At 47.7% G+C, this 21,473-nt stretch overlaps 1 protein-coding gene across 6 annotated transcripts in view; it reads left to right on the plus strand.

Moving 5' to 3' along the window:
- Window positions 1-2,081: 2,081 nt before the first annotated feature.
- The window catches only part of Pdgfra (platelet derived growth factor receptor alpha), a 48,176-nt gene continuing 28,784 nt past the window's right edge, over window positions 2,082-21,473 (plus strand). The window contains exons 1-8 of one of the 6 annotated variants that reach the window (XM_048784469.1): window positions 2,104-2,289; window positions 5,597-5,957; window positions 11,923-11,983; window positions 13,548-13,865; window positions 16,580-16,840; window positions 18,302-18,432; window positions 19,578-19,749; window positions 19,841-20,030. In XM_048784469.1, coding sequence (XP_048640426.1) covers window positions 11,935-11,983; window positions 13,548-13,865; window positions 16,580-16,840; window positions 18,302-18,432; window positions 19,578-19,749; window positions 19,841-20,030 — 1,121 coding nt within the window. In that variant the 5' untranslated portion in view covers window positions 2,104-2,289; window positions 5,597-5,957; window positions 11,923-11,934. Of the gene's footprint in view, window positions 2,290-3,351; window positions 3,479-4,840; window positions 5,028-5,293; window positions 5,424-5,596; window positions 5,958-8,560; window positions 8,582-11,922; window positions 11,984-13,547; window positions 13,866-16,579; window positions 16,841-18,301; window positions 18,433-19,577; window positions 19,750-19,840; window positions 20,031-21,473 lie in introns of those variants that run through there. The other 5 variants (XM_015482117.2, XM_048784471.1, XM_015482116.2 and 2 more) reach the window with 5 other exon arrangements.

The following is a 21,473-nucleotide window of genomic DNA, read 5'->3' on the forward strand; positions in this document are numbered from 1 at the left end:
GCCCCCCCCCCCCGCAACCATTTGCTTCCCTGCGCCACCCCCTACCGGGTCGCTGTCCCAGGAGTCAGCTCCCCAGGCCTTTAAACCTTTGAGAATGTCACACATGGAAACCTTTAGCAAATGTTTGTTAATGATCATAACAAAGGCATCATTCAAATTAGGCAGGTAATTACTACCAGAAGGACAACTGGGTCCTCGCTTGCTCATCCATTTCTCTCTGCTTTAAACTCCGGAGGAGTTTCTGCTCAGAACACCTCCGCCTAGCTCGCATTTTGGGCCCCTCTAAAGGGCTCTAAAATGAACTGTGAAGTGACCATTTGCGGGGAACGCTGGGCCCCTGCGTGCTAGATAGAGCCCGCGGTGGCCTGAACAAGCTGGCAGTAACTGCGTCGCAAAGGGGGCCCTCCTTGGCAGGCTCCCTACCTCGCCTCTTTCCCTTTTGGGTTCCAGGTATAAAAACTCAGACCTCAACTTATAGTTAATAATAGCACGAATGCGGGTACCGGCTTCCCGCTTTACCTTCGCACTCTGATTTTTTGGAGGGGTCCTTAGTCCCCGTTCGTTATCTACAAACATTACGGTATCCTGCTAGCATTCCGAACAAGGGGCTGTTCATACATTTGCCTTCAATGATTTCCTGAAGGAACATGTGGAAGTAATAGCGAGCAGTGCAGTCACTCGAGCTGAAGATGCACGAGAAGGGCGTGCAGAAGAGCCCGGGGGAATGAAGCCCCCAGCTCCGCCCTAGGAATTTTTTTTTCCCCAGAGTTTGACACCCCACGATCCAGTCCCAGTTGAGTACAGCTCCGCGCTCTTAGGAGCTTCTCTCAATGACCCTCCTCTACCCGCTATCCTGGGTTCACCCTCCTGGTGAGGCAGAGGTGTTGGCTATTCGACGTGCCAGTCTCAACCAGGTCGCTCTGCCCATTGAAGGGTGTGTGTGGTGGATGGTGGGGTGGGAGAGGAGGATAAAGGATGACTCCCCCCATCTCTCCCATGCAAGATAATTCAAAATTCGAGCGCGGAAGGCTAATGGGCTCCCCTCCCCCGCCCTCTCTGGGCTGTCCCACTCCGCGCAAGTCTGGTTCTTGGAGCATCAGCGCCCCCTTTCCCTCGCAATCAGGATTGTGCTTTTCCAATACTGTCTCTTCTGGTCTGGGGCACCGGGTTTGAGGCTCAACTTTAGCGTACGACCCATTCGGTGGGAGGGAATTGAGGGAGAGTCAAAATGCACCCTTCTCCGGGATGCGGAGGTGGCAGGCTTGTTTTAGACGGTCCTCCAGACACCCAAGCCTGAGGTCTTTTGTATTGCGAGATAGAAGCTAGGGCAACCTCTCCCAGATAATCCCCATAACAAAGGCACAACAAGATAAGCGGCTCCTAGGGCATAAAGGTCGTTCTGTGCCAGAACGTTCCCAATTTACGCAGACTCTCGGTTATTTGTACTCTATCTCCGACTCCATTTAGTCTTTCAAAAACCAGTCATCATCTTATTGGACTCAAACGTTTGCCTAATCCCATTAAAGGATTAACAACTACATGGTTCCCCCCCCCCGCCCCGCACCCCCAGTACCCCAAGGATCCTAGTTCAAAACGACGCAACCGCTTAGAGATTTCGCTCCAGGGCCCTATTTCTGGTTAGGCCAGGAGTTGCTACAGAGGGACATTTCTCAAGTCCAGATTATATTCTTTCTGGGCATTAACTGCAATTTTACGTGATCCTTTTCTTCTTCTCAAAAAGAATACACAGCTATAGCATCGTAGAAAAATATCCCCCAAATTGGGAGGCAAACTCTGGAAATGATGGTTTGTTTGTAGTTCCACGAAACCCCTTTCCCGGTAGAGCGTCAACACCTCCCCTTTCAACCACCCCCACCCCATCTGGTCTGCTCCCCGCCCGCCCCCCTCTCAGCCTCCCCCTAGCCAGTTGTTGTTGAAGTCTGGGGGTTGGGACCGGACCCCCTGATTGCGTAAGAGCAAAAGCCAAGGCGCAATCTGGAGACTGGGAGATTCAGAGTGCAGGGAGTTCTAGGGTAACTTTTATTTTGAAGAGGCCAAGGAAGGGGGGGGTTCATTTCCTGACAGCTATTTACTTAGAGCAAATGATTAGTTTTAGAAGGATGGACTATAACATTGAATCAATTACAAAACGCGGTTTTTGAGCCCATTACAGTTGGAACTAGAAGGAGAGAAACAGAGGAGGGGACTGCAGGAGAGACTTGGAGGCCGTGGACATACTTTTTACTCCATGTATAGGATTTCCATTTCGGATTGACATAGGAGGAGAAGGTAAGAGAAAGGAAAAAATGATTTTTGTTTTTAAATGATCAGACTCTGGCTCTGGAAGAAGCGAAGTTAACTTCAAACTTGGGGCGAGGAGAAAAAAGAAGAAAAAATGTGGAGCTGAATTTCAGTTATGTATCCAGAGAGTAATTTATTCTGAATAAACTTCAGGGGGTTGGAGGGTGTAACCATAGAGTTAGGAAGTCTGAAATTAAACAACAACAACAACAACAACAACAACAACAACATTTTCCAGACCTATTTTTAAAAGCAGTGTTTTTCTAACAACCCTATGGCCTCCCAAAGAAACTGTTTAGGCTTACATTTTTGAGGTTTCTTTGGAGGTGGGGTGGTATTCGTGGATACTGGGACAAACACCAAGTAACGCTGGGGGTGGAGGTAGAGGTGTTTGCCCTCTTCTTGGCAGTGGGTCCTGGAAGGCGACAGGTTTTTAATGAGTATTTTCATTCCTCGTTCGCGGTTTGGCGGGATATTGCAGCAGCCGGTGGTGTGGAGCGCGGCTGGAGGACCCGGAGAGGTGGGGAGAGCAGGGCGCCGAGTGGGACGCGGGAAAGGGTTTTGAGGCGGGGGAGGTGTGAAGGGCTTGCCTGGAGGAGGCCGGACCTCGGGTGCCTGCCGGGTGCACATGGCGCCAGCCAACCGCGCGTAATTACTGGACGGCGCTGCGCCTGGTGCGAGCGGGGGCCAGACTCAACACTGCGGTGGAGGCAGGACCAGCAGAGAACCGGCCTGGGCGAGGGTTTGGGGAGCTCCAGAGCGATATGCTGGGTCAGTGAGGTGTGAGAAACAGCCGGCACCAGCCCCGCAGTGCGCTCGGATTGAGTGCCTCTGGCGGGGGCGACAGCGGCGGCGCGGGCGAACGGTCTGGAGTAATGACAAACACATTTGGCCTCGAGTGAAAAAGTCGTCGTTGCCTCGCATTCCAGCAACTGGGATTTAAGGAATTTGGAGCTGCACTCCAAGGGGCCCTCATTGTGCACTGTGGTCCCCACCCCCCACTGGTCTCCACTCGCCTCCTTCTCAGTGGAATCGTTTCGGCAAAGCCCGGTGCTCGTTTTCTGCTCAGTCCCGGCCGCAAGCAGAAAAGAGTGCAAGCTTCCCCCCAAGTGCTGACCTTCTTGTGAGGAAGTTAGAAACTACTCGAAACGGACAAAGTTGGCTGCTGGTAAGACAGGTGAGAGGCCAACCGTCCTCACCCATCCTGTGGGCACCCCAGCCTGGGATACTGTCTCCCCTTGGTGCTTCTCTCCGTGTTGGGATGCGTGGCACTGGCCGCCCGCGCTCGCCCGGCGCAGCTTCATCCCCACCAATCGCCCTTTCTCTATTTCTTTCCCAGAGGCGGCCTCCCTGCGGGCTTCCGAACGTTCTAAGCGCATCTTTCCTTCAGTTTTTACACCTGAGATTAACTCCTCTGGTCAGCGCCAGGGGAGCGGGCGGCGTCCACTTGGCTTTGAAATTATTGGGGTCAGCGGTCTGTTCGGAAAGGGTGTTGACCAGCCCACTGCTAAAGGGAGAGTGTGGCCCGACCCCAGCGTGCAGCCGGATGGTGTCTGCACGGCTCGGCCAGGTGTACGGAGTGCCAATGCCCTGGCGTCGCGCCTGAGTCAGAAAGGAAGTGCTGGGCACTCTGTCTACTGTAGGTCTCTTTCGAAGTCAGGGCGCCCGTCCCGCACTAGACTCCCCCAGCCCAGGCTACGACCTCGGAATGTGCGGAAACTGCCTGGAGGAACTTGCCATTGAGTCCATCTTCGAGGGTGGGAGGAACACTGGCTGGGAGGGAGCGTGGATGGTCCCTATGAAGTCTGGGCCGCCCTGCGCGGGGCTGCACTGCCTGGAAAAGCCCCGGACTGGGCGGTGTGGGAAATAGCTTTTTGGCTCCATGGCTGTATTGCTCAATGTTTTGGACCCACTCGTCTCGCCTCGATCGCTCCCAATCAGAACTAGGAAGCTTTATGGAGTCTGAAGGCAAACGGGGCACGACATCCCTGCGAGGTCCTGGGCCGCAGGAGGAGAGGGAGGGGCGCCCCCGAGCTTGCGGACCTCACCCACAGCCGCGCTGGCTCTGGTTTTTACATAACCCTGCTCTCCCTCGCCGACCTGGACTCTGGCGTTGCACCTCCTCCCCGTCCTCGGCCTCTTCCTTTCTACAGTCCTCTTGAAGAGGAACATTCTCTTGACTCTCAAACAGCCGGGGACCTGTCCTGTCCTACTCTGACGCCCTGGTCAGTCCCTGCTTCGGAGCTCTTGCATAGTCTTGCTTTTGGATTCACCCAAGTACAGCTGGACCTTGCTCTAGAGAGTGAGTGGGCGCCAGAGGAGAGGGAGGCGTCAGGAGTGAGTCGTAGATGGTCCCTTGTGCCCAGCGATCTTGATCCAGTTCTTAAATCGCCAGAGACTTGAAACAGAGCCCAGGCGCCCAGCTCTCGGCCGGGGCTGCTTTCCTCCCGGGGCGCAGACAGGGGAGGGATGCAAGGGGAGGGGCAACGGGCTGGGCTTTGCAGCTGAAAACGCGTCTGGCGCCGAGGCGGGCCCGTTTTGTGCCTCCTGGGGACAGGCCGTGGGCGGCGCGCGTCCTGGGGACGTGGTGGCCAGCGTCTTCCTGTAGACCTCGATGGGTGGGACTCCTTCTGGCTTTCTGGGAGCTGGGACTAGATTACACACTGTTAGTGGAAAAGTGACAATTTTGGCGGAAAGAGCAAAAGAACTGAATAAGTGACCAAAAGGTGCGGCTTTTAGTGTCCTCGCGTCCAGCACGCGGGGTCTCCCTGCAGCATCAGCCTTGGGGAAGAGGGGCGAAAGGAATGTTGCGGGATCGCGCCCAGCGCGGGATGCAGGGTCAGGGGCAGATTGCTTTTCCCGACTACACTGTAGTCCTGCCGATGCTTGCCTTTTGCTGAAAAGGCTCGGCGGTATTTCCTTTTGTTTTAAACTGAACGGCGAACCGGGGATGGGCTGGGAGAGTGGATGGTGGGAGGGGATAAAAGGGAACCTCAGACTAGGGTCGCCTCCTTCCCTTCCTTCTGCTACAGTTCTCCCTCCCCGATGAAAGGGGAGCGAGAGGCGACAGTGGACTAGGGTGTGCTCGGGGGCGGCAGCGGCTAAGGCGAGCGTCGGGCCAGGTGGGTACCGGAGAAGGCCAATTTCTTAAAAGCTGAGGGGGCTCAGGCTTCCCTCGCCTAGGTCTTACCCTCTTACCGCCGCCCGCGGCCGTGTGGCTCTCTGGCCCACAGGAGGCGCTGGTGCACGCTTGTAACCCTAAACCCCTCGGCCCCTCTCCCTCCACCCCGCCCAGCCCCTCTCCCTCTACCCCGCCCGGCCCCCTCTCAGGTCTCAGTCGAAAACAATGCAAACGCCGAGCGTCGTGCCTGGGGTGTGGCGGCATCTTCTGCTCTGTGGCTGGGAGCGCGGAGACTAGGGGAGTGGGACCTCGGAGCGGACCGGCGTCACCACCAATACAGTGGCGACCGAGCCTCCCAGAGCGTGGAGGAGACGGAAGGTGGAGCGGCCCACGCCGCGAAGGTGTGGGTGTGGCGGTGACGGGAGCAAAACGTTGCTGGTGCGGAACCTCGAAGGGAAGATTTGCAAGTTGCGGTCCCGGCTGCGCTGCCTGGGACCTGGAGTCTGAGCTGCGGGCTTCGGAGCGAGCCAGCCGGGTAAGATACGCGGCGCTGCCGCGCCCTCTAGCGGGCTCCCGGGACGCGCCCCGCGTCCGCTAACCCAGGGTCTGCGCCGCAGTCGCGGAACCCAGCTGGAAGCCAGGGCCCCTAGAAATTAGGATCATCAGGGTCACCTTTACCTCTTCTGGGGGCCTTGGATAACTCCCGGCAGGCGCTCCTGGTACCTGGAGGCGCTGGGTGGGCGAAAGGGGGCTAAGGTCCCGGGTTTGGGTTGGATAATTGGAGTGTCAATTATAATTCAGTCTGCGGGGGACCAGAGTCCCGCGCTCTCTTGGGGGACAGTTGCCAGCTTCTGCGTTCCAGCCTGGCACAAGTTGCCCTTACGCGCCAGCGGCCTGTTGCTGTTTGTTTGTTTTACGACCCTGCGTTATTGTGCAACGGAAAGGTCGTTTCCAATCAGCCAGGCTGCGGTCTCTGCCGGGCGGGTTTATGAGGGGTGAAAATGGCAAGGAACAGATTGTGTAGCGCGGCTGGGGACCTGCATCGCGGCCCCCTTCGGCTCGGCCCAGGTGGTCTCCCTGCTCAGACGGGCTGAAACGCGAAGTGGTGAGAGCGTGGGCTCCACAATACCTGAGAGACGGGTCCTGCTGAACTTTTACTGTCTGGCAGAGCAGCGTCCTCCTGGGTGCCGAGGCCAGGTTGCCTGGCGCACCGCTCTTAGCGACTTGGTGGCAGTGCCTGCCTCTAGCCGAATCTCCTGGGGCCCTGAGGGGATTCAGGCATTTTCGACAGCAGTTTTGCTATGTTTGATTTCTATTCAAGGCTTTCAGCAGAGGTCACCACGAAACCTAAAAGTATAGCCTAAGAAAGGAAGATTGTAAGTTAAGATTTGGGGAATTTTAGTTCAGAATTCTTTGCAGTGACGTCTGTGTATCAGGGAACCCAGGGATGCACGTCTTTGGACCAACACTGCCATCTACTGGCAATTCTAAAGAACTGCCATGACCCTCGGAGTAAGCTTCAAGGAGATTCCAAGCAAGGGGGAAGAAACGTTTTTTCTCCAGTTAGGAGAATTTAGCTGCAAGAAACGTTGACGGACATTTGTTTTGTGGACATTTATGTAGTTTTCTGCCCTTTTTTCCCCTTGTTCTGGGGATGGAACCCAGGGCCAAAGGCATGCTAGGAAAATGCTCTACCACGGAGCTACACCTCCAGCCCTGGGTCCAGATTGTTAATCATTTTTCATTTACTAATGAGCAAAGGCTTTACCTTCCACTTCTGATGATCAGGGTAGAACTGTGAGGAGGTAGGTGGGCATTTGAGTTCCTGTTACAAGCAAGGAGACCTAGTTTGGGGGATTTGGTGACCTCAAGTTAAATGCTCAATAAGGTTGTCCCATTAAGAGTCACATCAGTTCAGTGTTGATTAGAAGAAACTGTCATTTTGTTCTCCCATTGTTAAATATCTGGTTCATGGAAGCAGAAAGATTTGTGAATTCTGATTGTCCCATAAAATGCTCCCGTGTAAAAATCCTCCAGCTCCCACCCATCATTGGAATGCCTGATGGAGCTCCGGGAAGAGCAAAACAACACAGTTCTGGTGGGGCGCAGATCCTGGGAAACATGTCTTCACTGGAAAACACAAGTGGCCACTGAGGTAGACCTGAATTTGGGTTGCCTGGGCTGAAGTTATGAGACTGAGTAGAACTTTGCCGAGAACAAGTAAGATGTGTAATTTTCACAGTTAGAATTAACTTAGGAGAGCCGAAATTAACCCGACCTCGGAAATCTGAATCTTGAGGTCATCAGTGGCTTTGGGGCCGTGAGAGTGTCTCTTGTGGTCTTTAATCATGCCAGGGTGGAGTGAAATTCAATATTCAATGGTCCTGCGATGGGACGTGTTGTGCTGGTGGTGATGGAGAAGCTGGCTGTGATTTGATGAGAGGAATGACATGGTGTTTTGGACACAGGGCTCTTGCATTGCTTTCTTCCTCTTCACTCTCTGAGCATGGTTGTCTTCCCTTGAAGTCCATCTTCAATGGCTCTTCACTACTGACTGCAGGGAACGCGATGGCATACTGTTCAAGAGAAAGGGTGTAGCTGCAATCAGACTCGTTTCTCTCTTTATGGGACTGTTTATATTGATTCATCTCCTAATACTTTTCACAGCTACATCAGGTGGGAAGTGGCAAGCACATGGGAGTGGACCGCTGGCCTGGGATGAATTCAGAGTTCAGATCCACTTCCCCAGTGATACAGGACAAGGCTGGAAATAGCCACCTCTGATGTTGTTTTCATATAATACATCTTAGGAGTCTGTAGAAAAAGAATCAATCTGAAAACTAATGCCGTTTGTATTCAGCTATTTAAGTGAGTCCTACATAATGTTGAAAGGCCAGCAAGTCAGATATTATTAGTCCCAATTTATAGAAGAAGAGACTGAGGTTTAGAGAGATGCATAAAGAGTCATATTTGGGAACAGAACCTAGTCCAATGTGATTTGCACTGTGTTTTCTAGGAGAAGGAGCAAAAAACCACGTCACCTGCTTGAGAGCAAACGTGGCACAGATCTCCTTCCCCAGCTTGTTTTTCTTCACTTGTAGAAAATGCTTTTTGAGCTGTGAACATGGAGGATTGAGATTGAATCCAACATATCATTGGGTGAGAGAAATAATTAATGATTAAAAAATAATCTGAGGGGCTGGGGTTGTAGCTCAGTGATAGAGCGCTTGCCTAGCATGTGCAAGGCCCTGGGTTTGATTCTCAGCACTGCATAGAAATAAATAAAAATAAAGTTCTGTCAACAACGAAAGAGAAAAATGGTTTGAATGACATCTGCTTTTTCTCCCTGGAAAGTGTCTTTCACCACTGACTCTTCTGGCACCTCAGAATTTGTAACCTCAGTGACTTGTTTTTGCCCACCTGACTTGAGGATGATGTTCAGGATAGGAGGAACATTTCCTTCCTGAGTAGAAAAGCATCAGGAAGAGCAAGAGTCACTCCCACAGGGCCAATAGGTGAGGGGCACCTCTATCTTTCCTGTCACCTCCCTGTGGGGCGGACACTCTGCAATCATTCACCAGTACGTGGTCCGAGTTACCCATGAGTAATGACATGAAATTTCACAAACACGCCTGGGTTTCTAGTCAGGGAACTGGTGTTATCTGAGACGGGATTTTGAAATCTTAAGCAAACGCGTGTTGATGCTCAGCCTTGGCGTCACTATCGCTCTGCGGGAGGCCCTGTGCTCATTGCTCACTTTGTATGTCAGTCAGTAATCCTCCCTGCAGCAGGTCCCCCCTATCTGGACACACAGAAGGAAATCTGGTGGGGCCTGGCCAGGGTCAAATGCTCCTCAGAGCCTGCTCTGTAAAAGCAGGGAGTCCCTCTCCTAAACTTGCCAATGCTTGAAAGAGACATCGCCAGCAAGCCTGGCTGCAGAGATGCCGGATAGAAATGTGATAAAACCCAAGACATCAAGCTGGCGCTGGAAGCCACTTTGAAGTCTGCTAAGAGGGTTATCAGCGGGAGGCTGATATTTGTATGTACAAACACACAGGCCGTTACTGCTAATTGTGGTAAGTCAAGCGGCCAGCCTGGCTCTGGGGGCCCCTGTGCCTGCTACCGCAGCTGTGGGGAAACCCTGTGTCTCCCAGTACCCGCCGTCAGCCAGCTAGCATCCTGTGAACTGACTGCACTTGGGTTCACATCACGGCAATTATTTCTCCCACTGTGGTGAGCAGGGAAAGAAAGGGAGGGGGCCTCCCATTTGCATTAGGAAATAGTGGGCATGTAAGGGGACAGGACACTGACCTTCCCTTGTGAGAGACCTGGAGTGGAGTGGAGAGAGCGGAGCTTTTGCATCTCACAGACCCTGTTACAATCCTGGCGCTGCCACCAGCTGTGGGTCTTTGGGTCATTTGCTAAAAACCTCTCTGGGCCTCAACTGCCACTTCTTGGACTTAGCTGTCACAGAGTTATTCTAACCAAACAAGGAATACACATACAAATTTTGGCTTAGTAAATGAAGATTTCTCATTCTCCTATGTTTTCCTTTCCAACTCTCCCACCTCCAGCATTCCATCTTTCAGCAGTCCTTCTTCTTCTTCCATTTTTCTGATAGAATCCAGTGAAGCAGAAATTAAATTTCTGCAACCAGGTCACTGTAAAGCCAAAACACATGACCAGGCACCACCAGGAACTCCATTTAGGCCATTATCGACTGGATCCTCTTCAACTAAAACAACCGAATAACAGCTAGGGCTAAGCAGGACATAGGTTGACCCCCAGCCCCCCAGGCTTGTAAAGACAGCTAACTCAGGAATCCTGTGCACACAGCTTAGTCTCAGAGGTGACAAACCGAATCCCCTTAGCTCGCTCCATTGCATGAGCTGGGGTGCAGCGGGACCCCCACTATGGTTATCTTAAAGCTTTCATTCCTGCTCAGGCCCTAGGAGTGCAAGTTGGGTGCCTAGAGGCCCCAGTACCTGCAGGCCCACTTGCAGCTCCTTTTCATTGACTTCAGCAAAAGGGCTTATCAGTGACTTGACCTGGGAGGTAAAGGAGGGCTAAAGTGAATGGAAGAATAGATGAGAAAGAAAAGACAAAGGAGTCCTCTCAGCAAGTCACAGAATAGACTGGTCAGTGGTTTTACTGCAGGGTGACACGGACTCCTCTGTTTATTTTTCATTTTTTCGGTGGTCCTGGGGATTGAACTCAGAGGTGCTTTACCTTTGAGCCACACCCCACCCCTTTTAATTAATTAATTTATTTAAAAAAATTTTTTTTTTTTTTTAGATATTTGACACAAGATATTTTGGACACAATATCTTCATTTTGTTTATTTATTTTCATGTGGTGCTGAGTGTGGAACCCAGAGCCTCACATGTGTGAAGCAAGTGCTCTGCCACTGAGCTACAGCCCCAGCCCAGCCCTTTTTATTTTGAGACAAGGTCTTGCTGAGTTGCTGAGGGTCTCAGACAGTTGCCGAGGCTGGTCCCAAACTTGCGATCCTCCTGCCCCAGCCTCCTGAGTTGCTGGGAATACAGGCATGTGCCATGGTGCCCAGTTTGATTTCTTTTTCTCCCTGAATTTTTGTTTCCCTCCCTTCTTTTCTTCTTGCCCACTGCTTGGCCCGTTTGTGTCTTGTGGATGTTCTGTTTCCGTCTCTTTCTCCACTTCTCCACTCCCCAAATTTTGTTGTGGGAAATCAGGTCTCTGCAGTGCTGTTTCCTTAATGTGAAAGGGAATGATTGAACACAGTACTTCAGGCACCGTCCTCGCCCGTTTCCTCATTCAAGCTGTGCCCGGTGTCTCAGGCCTTGCTTGGCCCTCTTGTAAATACTCCTGGTCTTAACCCGAACCCCGGCTGGGCTTGGGATGTTGCTCTGTGCCCCAGCTTAGTCTCTGGCATGAGCTGGGGTGCAGCAGGACAGATGTCTTGTAAGTGACATCAGTGAGTGGGACTTTCTCAAACTGTACATCAGAAAGATACTTTCATATTAAAAGTTGTTCCAGCCCAAGCAACTTTTCTGAAAGTCGTAGAGGATGAGATTTTTGATGAATTGTGACATGGAAGGAGGGACAATCCAGTTGGAGAAAGAACTGCTCTAGTTGAGAAGCTGAGAAAAAAATCCATTAACATTTATTTCTTTATTTTTGTATTCTTAATTTAAATGGTCTAAAGAACAATTCTCCTGTATTCTCCAAGACAGTAAATTGGGACTTGTTGGAATTCTGAAAGCTACAGGCGATCCAAAAGGTATTTCGGCTTCAGATCCTGTTGTGATCTTGGAGTCCCACCAGGCTATTTGATTCTTTCTTTTTAGACCTCTGACAGTGGATCTTAAATGAGAACTGTTTTTTTTTTTTTTTTTTTTTTTTATTTTTTGCTAAAGTGTTGCAGTTGACATTTTTGATCGTGCAAAGTATAAAGAGAACTAGGCTCAAGGGTTGTTTCCTGTTAGCTAACACTGTTTCTGTTTGGCTTTTGACTTTTGCAGTTTTCCGGAGCTATGGGGACTTCCCATCAGGCCTTCCTGGTCTTCGGCTGTCTCCTCACAGGTATGCATCCCTGTCCTGGGGAGCCCTGTTTTCTGTGTACTCTGAGCATGTAGTTCACAAGATTGCAAACCGAAATGGAAAATTGTCTAGAATGATCACGGATTATCAGTTTCCTTTGCTGCTTTGAGTTAATTCCATTTCAAAAAGATCTCTAGTGCTGGTTTGAGACTATATATATATATATATATATATATATACACCTGGAATTGAAATGTTAGTTATAATAGTCCAATCTTGCCTGCTACCTTCTTCTGGGCTGCTGGGAGAGGGTATCAGAAAAATTCAAGCCTATTCAAAGGAAATAAAGAATAGAAAGTTCTTGCCCAGGCCATCATACCTGTCAAATCAACTTGCCCTAATGAAAAATGCTTAAGATGCTTGGAAGTCTCCAAGTCACCTCTATCCTCTCTAGGAATCTAATTGATAGGTAAGTGTTTAACTCTGGAGGAATACTACTATACTTTCTTTCTCATCGAGAGAATGCCATGTGCCATTTCTTGAAACATTTATCAGATTTCCCTAGTTTTCTCTCAGGTATTTATGCAATGCAGATGCTCCTCTGAATCCATTGCCTTTCCAGCCCAAGGAGTTAAGTTAGCTTCATGTCTTTATGTTTACCCACATGGGCACCATGGAATTGAGCAAGACCAGAGACTTAATAATTCTGAGCTCCACTAAGTGTGCCCCACCTATAGGGTGTTGGTTGGCCCAGTAGCCTGGACAACTGCTGTCCCAAGAAGCCCAGGAACCACAGTGGTGGCATGCTGAAGTTGGATGGGATTATTCCCACATTAGCCTCCAAGGTATATTAGAGGCTATTCATTAAGTTATAATCTCTTCTGTCTGTTCTATAGATGAGGGAAGCTAGACTGAAATTTGAGGTCCTAAGATGAACTTAAGAGTTTGTGCTTTTTGGCTTTATCTGTTATTTGTGAATGAATCTGCATCATCCTGCTTTGGCTTCTTCAAGTCATTAGAGAGTGACAGCATTAGAGGGCTGGAAGAAGTGGCAGATGCGTCATTCTTGAGCACAGATCTGCTCTGTGCTTCGTTCAGACCATTTCCCTGCCCTTATTCCCCCCCCCCCTCCGTTTTATTGTGGTGCTGGGGATCCCATGCATCCTAGGCAAGAGCTCTATTGCTGAGCTACATCCCCAGACCCCTCACCTTTTTTTTTTTTTTTAAACTAAGGGGAATTTCTTCAGGGAATGTACAAGATAAAGGACCCATATGTGCTTGAGCCCATGCCGTCTTGGGATATTTTATAGTTACACATAAGAGACTGAAATATGGAATTGGGATCAGATGTCCTCCATCCATCTGAGTGTTTGGAGGGGCGAAACTGGGGGCTTTGGTGGGGTTATTGAGGCCCTTGGAACACTTACTGCTCTCAGCAGATGCAGTGGCTGTTATAATGGGGGTCCTTTCATGAGCATCCAGGCTAACGGATTTTTGCGTAGAAATGGTCATTGTTCGTGTGGCTGCTACTGTGGCTCCTCTCAGTTCCCTGAGTGAGACCGTCCTTTCTGGCTGCACCCTATTCAGAGCGTGTTTCCTTTTACAGGGCCGGGCCTAATCCTCTGCCAGCTTTCATTACCCTCCATCCTTCCAAATGAGAATGAAAAGGTTGTGCAGCTGAATGCATCCTTTTCTCTGCGGTGCTTTGGGGAGAGTGAAGTGAGCTGGCAGTACCCCATGTCTGAAGAAGAGAACCCCAATGTGGAAATCATAGATGAAGAGAACAACAGTGGCCTTTTTGTGACAGTGCTGGAAGTGGCCAGTGCCTCGGCGGCCCACACTGGCTTGTACACTTGCTATTACAACCACACTCAGACAGAAGAAAGCGAGATTGAAGGCAGGCACATTTACATCTATGTGCCAGGTGAGTTGGAAGGCTCCCCTGGACGGGCTGCTTGGCCTGTCTCTCAGGATGACTGCTTCGTGTGTGTGTGTGTGTGTGGGGGGGGCAATCAAATGCAAGGTCTTTGTAACGGTGCTAAGATTTTTTAAAATGTAAAATTACTAAGTATTTATTAGGGAAAATTTTAAAAATAGAGAACACGCAAAATTAAATAAAGATCATTTGTAAAACCATTATCAAGAAATATTCATTTTGAGCCAGGGACAGTGGTGCACGCCTGTAATCCCAGTGGCTCAGGAGGCTGAGGCAGCAGGATCACAAGTTCAAAACCAGCCTCAGCAAAAGCAAGGCGCTAAGCAACTCTGTGAGACCGTGTTGCTAAATAAAATACAAAATCGGTCTGGGGATGTGGCTCAGTGGTCGAGTGCCCCTGGGTTCAATCCCTGGTATCACTCTTCCACCTCCAAAATATTCATTTTTAGAAGGAGTCTTTGCTGTGTTGTTCAGGCTGGTCTTAAACTCCTGGGCTCTAGCGATCCTCCCACCTCAGCCTCCCAAATAGCTGGGACTCTAGGTGCATGTCATTGTGCCCAGAGGAACATGCAAAATAAAATAAAGATCATCTGTAATGTCATTATCAAGCAATATTCCTTGTTGATACTTCAGAGCTGTACTAAGTTTTGAAAATCATCTTTCATATGGCGTGTCCTTCATTGGCATTGTGCAAAGTCTGAAATAGACTCATTTCTACTCACTTTAAGTGAATTTAGTGAGGGGAAACCCCATGCTAATGACGTTATCCTGTGTCGAGATGGGAGTAAAATGGGATTAAGCAGGTGAGGGTGTTATGTGGGGAAGGCCTAGGAGAGGAAACAGGAGGGATCCTGCAGAGGCTGGGAGAGCCATCGTACTGCCTGGTCCCTGACTTTGTGGGGTGGTTGGGTTCCAGCCTGCTGTGCTGGCTGAGGAGGTTGTGGGAGACCCCAGCCTATGGACCCCGTTTCATTCATTCATTGGAAGAATTATCACTGGGGAGTGTGGCTGTAGGTTTCCATGGGCTTCTGGGCCAGGCCTTGGACCATGCTGTACCCTGTGGTCAGAGTGAGGGATGTGAGGTGCCTTGGCAGAGAAGCCCCACTACCCAGGCTTACCTGTGAGCCTGCAAACCTTCTGGTCTCCCTTCTGCCTGGCCCTCCCTGAGTGCTCCTTTGTGGTTCTCTTGCTGTCCTCTGTCTCTGTGTATATTGCCTTCTGTGGAGGACAACTGTTCAAAGAAGGACCCTACTGCTGTTTAAACACGGTGCACCATGGTAGGGAAGATGAGCATTTTAGTGAAGTCCCGGCTGATGTGTTCTGTGTGAATGTGTGTGTGTGTGTGTGTTTTTTTTGTGTGTGTGTGTGTGATGCTGGGGATTGAACCCAGGGCCTTGTGCATGTGAGGCAAGTGCCGAGCCATATCCCCAGCCCTGTGTTCTGTGTATTTTAACCTAAAATTAATTGGCAGCTTAGTTTGCTGAAATCCTTGGTAATAAAGATCAAGCATTTGGAACTCTAAACACAAATGTGAGTGATAGGATTTTGGTATTTTGTTGGGCAAATTAGAGAGGGCTACTGTTAAACATTAAACTGTTTATAATTCTTGCTGTTTTTGTTTTGGGATGGATCAGGTAAGGAAGTTCTTCTTACAAATTGTTTTTACCTTTCTTTTCCTTTTTTTTTTTTTGGTATCAGGGACTGAACTCAGGGGCACTCAACCACTGAGCCACATCCCCAGCCCTATTTTGTATTTTATTTAGAGACAGGGTCCAGAGTGGGGAATTGGGGGAGGGTGTTCTCCCTGCTGTAAAGAGGACAGTGGGAACTAGGAACATAGGTTTGTTAAAGGTAGGTGAGTTGCAAAGTGTTGATCCACCTAAAATTGTCCAAAAAGGTTTTTTTTTTTTTTTTTCTTCCCACTACAAACCCCATCCAAGCAGTCCCTGCTTTGCTGACCCACAAGGGTCTTTTCCTTGGTGTTGGGGATGGCCAGGGCCCCTTTCTGCAGCTGGTGCTTGAGACTCTTCTTTCTTCTTGCCATGGTTGCTTAACTCATTGCTTCTTGGAAGAGAAGATTTTAGGCCCTGGAATTGTAATTTTTTTTCTTTTCTTAGGTGACGATGGGAATAGAACCCAGGGCCTTGTGGAAGCTAAGCACGTGCTCTGCCACTGGGCTGCATCCCCAGCTAGGAACTTGATTACTTCAGTCATTATTTTTTGATAGATTTCTGTACTGCTCTTCAGTAATACTGGCTGTAGGCATTACGGATTTCTAAAAGCACTTCCTGATATAAAAATTATGACTATGTTCTCCTGTTTTGAACAGAGTTGAACCGTATTATTTTGTTTTGCATTTAAAAATTTTGACTTGAATTCCTGGCTAGTATTTCTATTTATCATCAACAATTTTTTTTTTTAACTAGTATATGGGCAGTTTAATATTATTCAGAGTTTTAAAAAATTACCTTTGGCTGTCAATGACTCATATTGGTGGGGATGCTCTTCTGGATAATAAGAATTATGCCAGGCTGGGGATGTAACTCAGTGGTAGAATGTTTGCTGAGCATGTGTGTTCCTGCGTTCCAGATTTGAAAAAAAAAAAAAAAAAAGAAAACACCAATGGAATAATTTTTCTGTATATATATGTGAAAAAGTGAAATTAATGCTTAATAGATTCTTCTTTCCTTTCTGAACTACAGACCCGGATGTGGCCTTTGTGCCTCTAGGGATGACAGATTATTTAGTCATCGTGGAAGATGATGATTCTGCCATCATACCCTGTCGTACCACAGACCCGGAGACTCCTGTGGTCTTACGCAACAGCGAGGGACTGGTGCCTGCCTCCTATGACAGCAAACAGGGCTTCAATGGGACCTTCAGTGTGGGGCCCTACATCTGTGAGGCCACTGTAAAAGGGAAGAAGTTCCAGACCATACCCTTTAACGTTTATGCTTTGAAAGGTACTTGTACCCTCTTACTCCTTTAAATAAGAGCAACAGGCAAACTCATCAGATGCTTATAGAATTTTTAATTTAATCATACTTCCTGGAAACGGAGAACTGGAATTCTGGTTTGGGGATTTAGGACCCCACCTTTACTATACAATGCTGCTGACTGCAGTGGTCATAGTTTTAATTTTAATAAGTTTTAAGCTTAGCATTAAGCTTAATATCACTAAAGGCTTAAGTTTGCTTACCCATAAAAGGTTTATGTTTTGTAGGCTGACTTTAAAATACTGTAAGGAATTCTTTTTGTGCATAAGCTTCTTACTATTTGATTCATGTTCTTGACGACAGAGACCCTAAAAACAAACACACACCCTGGGGGGCTTGGATGCCTGGATTAATTTTAGTAATTTAAGAATTAAGTGATTTTAGTTATGAGAAAAGGCTCTATTGTAGACTGTAGACTTCATAGTCCCTTTGATGTGAGTGGTTAGTGTGAATGGGAAGGTCAAAAGCAGATGGGGGTTGGGATGGGTAGATGTTTCTGGAGCATTCACCCTACACGTAGGCAAGGGTATGCCATCAGACTCTTGTTCCTTAACAAGAGTTTTGTGCCAGACACATACTGGGTTCTGGAAAGGAGCTAAAAACAATTGAGGAGCAGAGTGGAAGAGAAATTATGGGACAGAAGTAAAGTGCCTATACCCAAGTAATGGCACCAGCCCAGGGGTCTGTCAATAGATGCAGGGATAAAGAAAATGTGGTCTAGATATACTGTGGGGGTTCTATGCAGCCACAAAGAAGAACAAAGTCATGTCATTGAGGAAAATAAGTGGAAGTGGAGACCAGGATTTTGAATGACATAGTCAGACTCAGGAAAAAAAAAAGCATACTTTTTCTCCCATATGTGGAATCTGGAAGGAAAAATGGGGGATGGGGGAGAGACTGCATTAAACTAGAAGGGAAACTATCCAGGTAGAGAAAGGGGATTGAGGTGAGGGAGGCAAAAAGGGGTAGGGGAGATATTGGGGAGTGACAACAAATTATGTTTTTATGTATGCACAAATACGCCACAACGAAGTGTACCAGTGCTTATAATTAATATGCACCAATTGAAAAAAATTTTAAAGGTATATAGAACAGTGTTGGTCAGTAAGGATTGGTGGATTAAATGAATGAATACATCAGTAAGAGTGATTGAAAAAATGTTCAACTGTAACTAACCCAAATGTGGTGTTCTGTTTAATTGTAATTTATTTTTAATATTGTTATTATTTTGCATTTCTGTAGTATTATAACTATATGCCAAATGGTGTACACTGACTCAAAATGAAGGTTTCTGAGATTTTCCAATCTTTTCTTGATTAAACTTTTGCAAATTATTTTTAGGGTTTTCTTAAACAAACAAACCTAAATTTTGTAAGACCCTAACTATATTATGAATGTTTAAGTCTTTGTATTTGTTGATTTTTATAGCAACATCAGAACTGGATCTAGAAATGGAGGCTCTGAAAACTGTGTATAAGTCAGGAGAAACGATCGTGGTTACCTGCGCTGTTTTTAACAATGAGGTGGTCGACCTGCAGTGGACTTACCCTGGAGAAGTGGTAGGTACCCTCAAGAGGCATGAAGATTCTGCACTGAGCCCTCTTCTTCATAAGTCAGAAAGAAATAGGAAAGTTCAATGGCTACAAGAAAACAGCCAAATAATTAGAAAAGCAAACAACCCCCCTGTTTTTTTTTTTTTTGTATCAGGGATTGAACCCAAGGGTGCTTAACCACTGAGCCACATCCCAGCCCTTTTTTATATTTTATTAGAAACAGGGCCTTGCTATGTTAGTTGCTTAGGGTCTTGATAAGTTGCTGAGGCTGGCTTTGAACTCACCTTCCTCCTGCCTCAGCCTTCCTGAGCTGCTGGGATTATGGGTGTGCACCACTGTGCCTGGCCCTCTGTATTTTCACATTCATTAATTACTGAGAAAGCCATTCATTCTCATTGTCTTGGCTCTCATGCTTTGGATTTGAGGCATCTGATAGGATTGGTTACCTGCTCCCTTTCTTATTTCTTTTTTTCTTAAAAGACGTTTTAGTTATAATTTCCCAATTTTTTCTTTTTCTTTTTTTTATTGGTGCATTCTCCCTTTTCTGCTGGTTGGTACCCAGGACACTGGCCCTTCCTGTTCTGCCTCCTATCTGCCTGGCCCACCTTCAGTGAACTCTATAATCATTCAACAAAGATTTAGTGATGGTCATGAAATCCTAAGCACTGGGCTTATGATGACAGAAAGATGGTGGAAAGTGGAGGGACTAGCTTTTTGTTTTTGTTTTTGTTTTTGTTTTTAGACTTTATATATTAGAGTACCTGTAGGTTCACAGCATGATTGAGACATTCCTAATGTAACCCCTGTGCATTTTTTATAGGCTCACTTGTTATCAATATCCCTCACAAAGTAGGCATCTGTTACAACTGATGAACTGATATTAAGAGCAAGCATTGGTTTTTTGGTTTTTTGGGGTTTTTTTTTGATACCAGGGATTGAACTCAGGGGCACTCAACCACTGAGCCACATCCCCAGCCCTATTTTGCATTTTATTTAGAGACAGGGTCTCACAGCACTTCACTATGGCTGAGGCTGGCTTTGAACTAGAGATCCTCCTGCCTCAGCCTCCCGAGCCACTGGGATTACAGGCATGCAACACCGCTTGGGCTAGGAGCAAGCATTTTAAAAGTCAGTTTTCTTCCCTTCTGTAGAAAGGCAAAGGAGTCACGATGCTGGAGGAAATCAAAGTCCCATCCATCAAATTGGTGTACACATTGACAGTCCCTGAGGCCACGGTGAAAGACAGTGGAGATTATGAATGTGCTGCCCGACAGGCCACCAAGGAGGTCAAAGAAATGAAGAAAGTCACCATTTCTGTCCATGGTACATTCCGCTTTCTAAAATGTCAGTCGTCCATGCTGCTTGGGATCCATATGCGGTTATCATTATTTATCAGAAACTCTTCCCTGTACAGAGAAAGGGTTTGTTGAAATCAAACCCACCTTTGGCCAGTTGGAAGCTGTCAACCTGCATGAAGTCAGACATTTTGTGGTGGACGTGCAGGCCTACCCTCCTCCCAGGATATCTTGGCTGAAGGACAACCTGACTCTGATTGAAAATCTCACTGAGATCACCACTGATGTGGAAAAGATTCAGGAAATAAGGTACAGAACACCCTCCCCAACTGTGCTTTTATAACATGTGTATCCCTAGACAGACTGAGGCCATCGCGTGTCTCACGGCCCAAACCAAAAAGCCATCTGGTACAAATGGCAGTGGGAGTTAAGATACAAAATCACCTCCCTTTAATTATAACATTCCAATATGGTAACAGCATATTTTTGAATATTTAGTGATAAAACGAGAAGAAAGAACTAAAGTAACTTGTCTGCCCCAATGTCAGACAAATTACTGGATCCAGCTAGGGGTGGAGGAAAGATGTTGAAATTGGAAGCACTTGGAGTGAATGTTTTCCTTGATTTTTGTCATATCATAAGTAGCTGTGTGGGACGGTTCCACTTGTGAGGCAATTATCACATAAGTTACGAAACAAGCCTCAGGGGCTTGATCAGGGGGCACATTTGCCTCTCTCAAAGCCTCCACAGGAATTAAAAGTACAGCCTGGCTGAATCTGGTCAGGAGAGAGACATGTGGTACAACATGGAGATCTCTGCCTTTGAGGAGAGTGGTAGATTGCTTACCCGTTGGCCTCAGTTTCCCCATCTATAATATAGGATTAATCATGCTTTATGTTTTTTAATGCAAAGAATTGGATCAGATGCTATCTGGAGGTCTCTTGAAATTTTAAGTTATGATTTGAATCCACAAGTCAGAAGGTGCCTCTTGAAGGGCCAGCCAATTCAGCCAGATGTCCTTGTTGGAAATTCCCGTGAGACAAAAGTCCGTTCTTTGTTTGAAGCCTGCAGAAAAAGAGAAAACAGAACCTTTCTCATCAGTTTACTTAACTCCAGGGTTTGCTTTTTACTTTGCAACCTGAGTTCCATATGTAATTGATAAGCCACATCTGAGAAAATGGAACGTTTCTCCTTACAGTTCTGTGGGATTAAACCCAGGGCCTTGTGCATGCTAAGCACGTGGGCTGCATCCCTCACAGAAAATGGAATTTTATGACCTCTATAGAGCAGTGATGGAAGTAGAAGTGGAATAATGAATCTGGAAGGTTTTTTTTTGATGATATGAAAAGAAGGTGCACAATGAGGTGGGCAGCTTCCCACAAGGAACTTTCTAGGAGTCTGTTGAGGCCAAAGAGAAATAGGGTCCGATCTACAGGCTGTAATCAGCAGCAGCGACAAGTGAGTCCTGCCAACTAAGTGGTTCTGGAAAGCTGCCTTATACAGTGATTCAAAAATCTTTCAGCATAAATTGTATTTTCCAGTTTATATTGTGGGCCAGGAAGCACAAGAATGAATATGGTGAATGGTATGTGTGGCTTCATGGAGCATAAAACCACAGGACCCACTCCACTGGGTCAGCTTCCTTTGCTGAACATATGTAGGCAATGAAGGACAGAGAATCACTTGGCCATCAGCAGCTGGTGTGCCTAAGGGGGCTCTCAGGAAATCCAGTGCTGAAGCAAATCCAATAGG

Source organism: Marmota marmota, unplaced genomic scaffold (assembly GCF_001458135.2).
Source record: "Marmota marmota marmota unplaced genomic scaffold, marMar, whole genome shotgun sequence".
Taxonomy (NCBI): domain Eukaryota; kingdom Metazoa; phylum Chordata; class Mammalia; order Rodentia; family Sciuridae; genus Marmota; species Marmota marmota.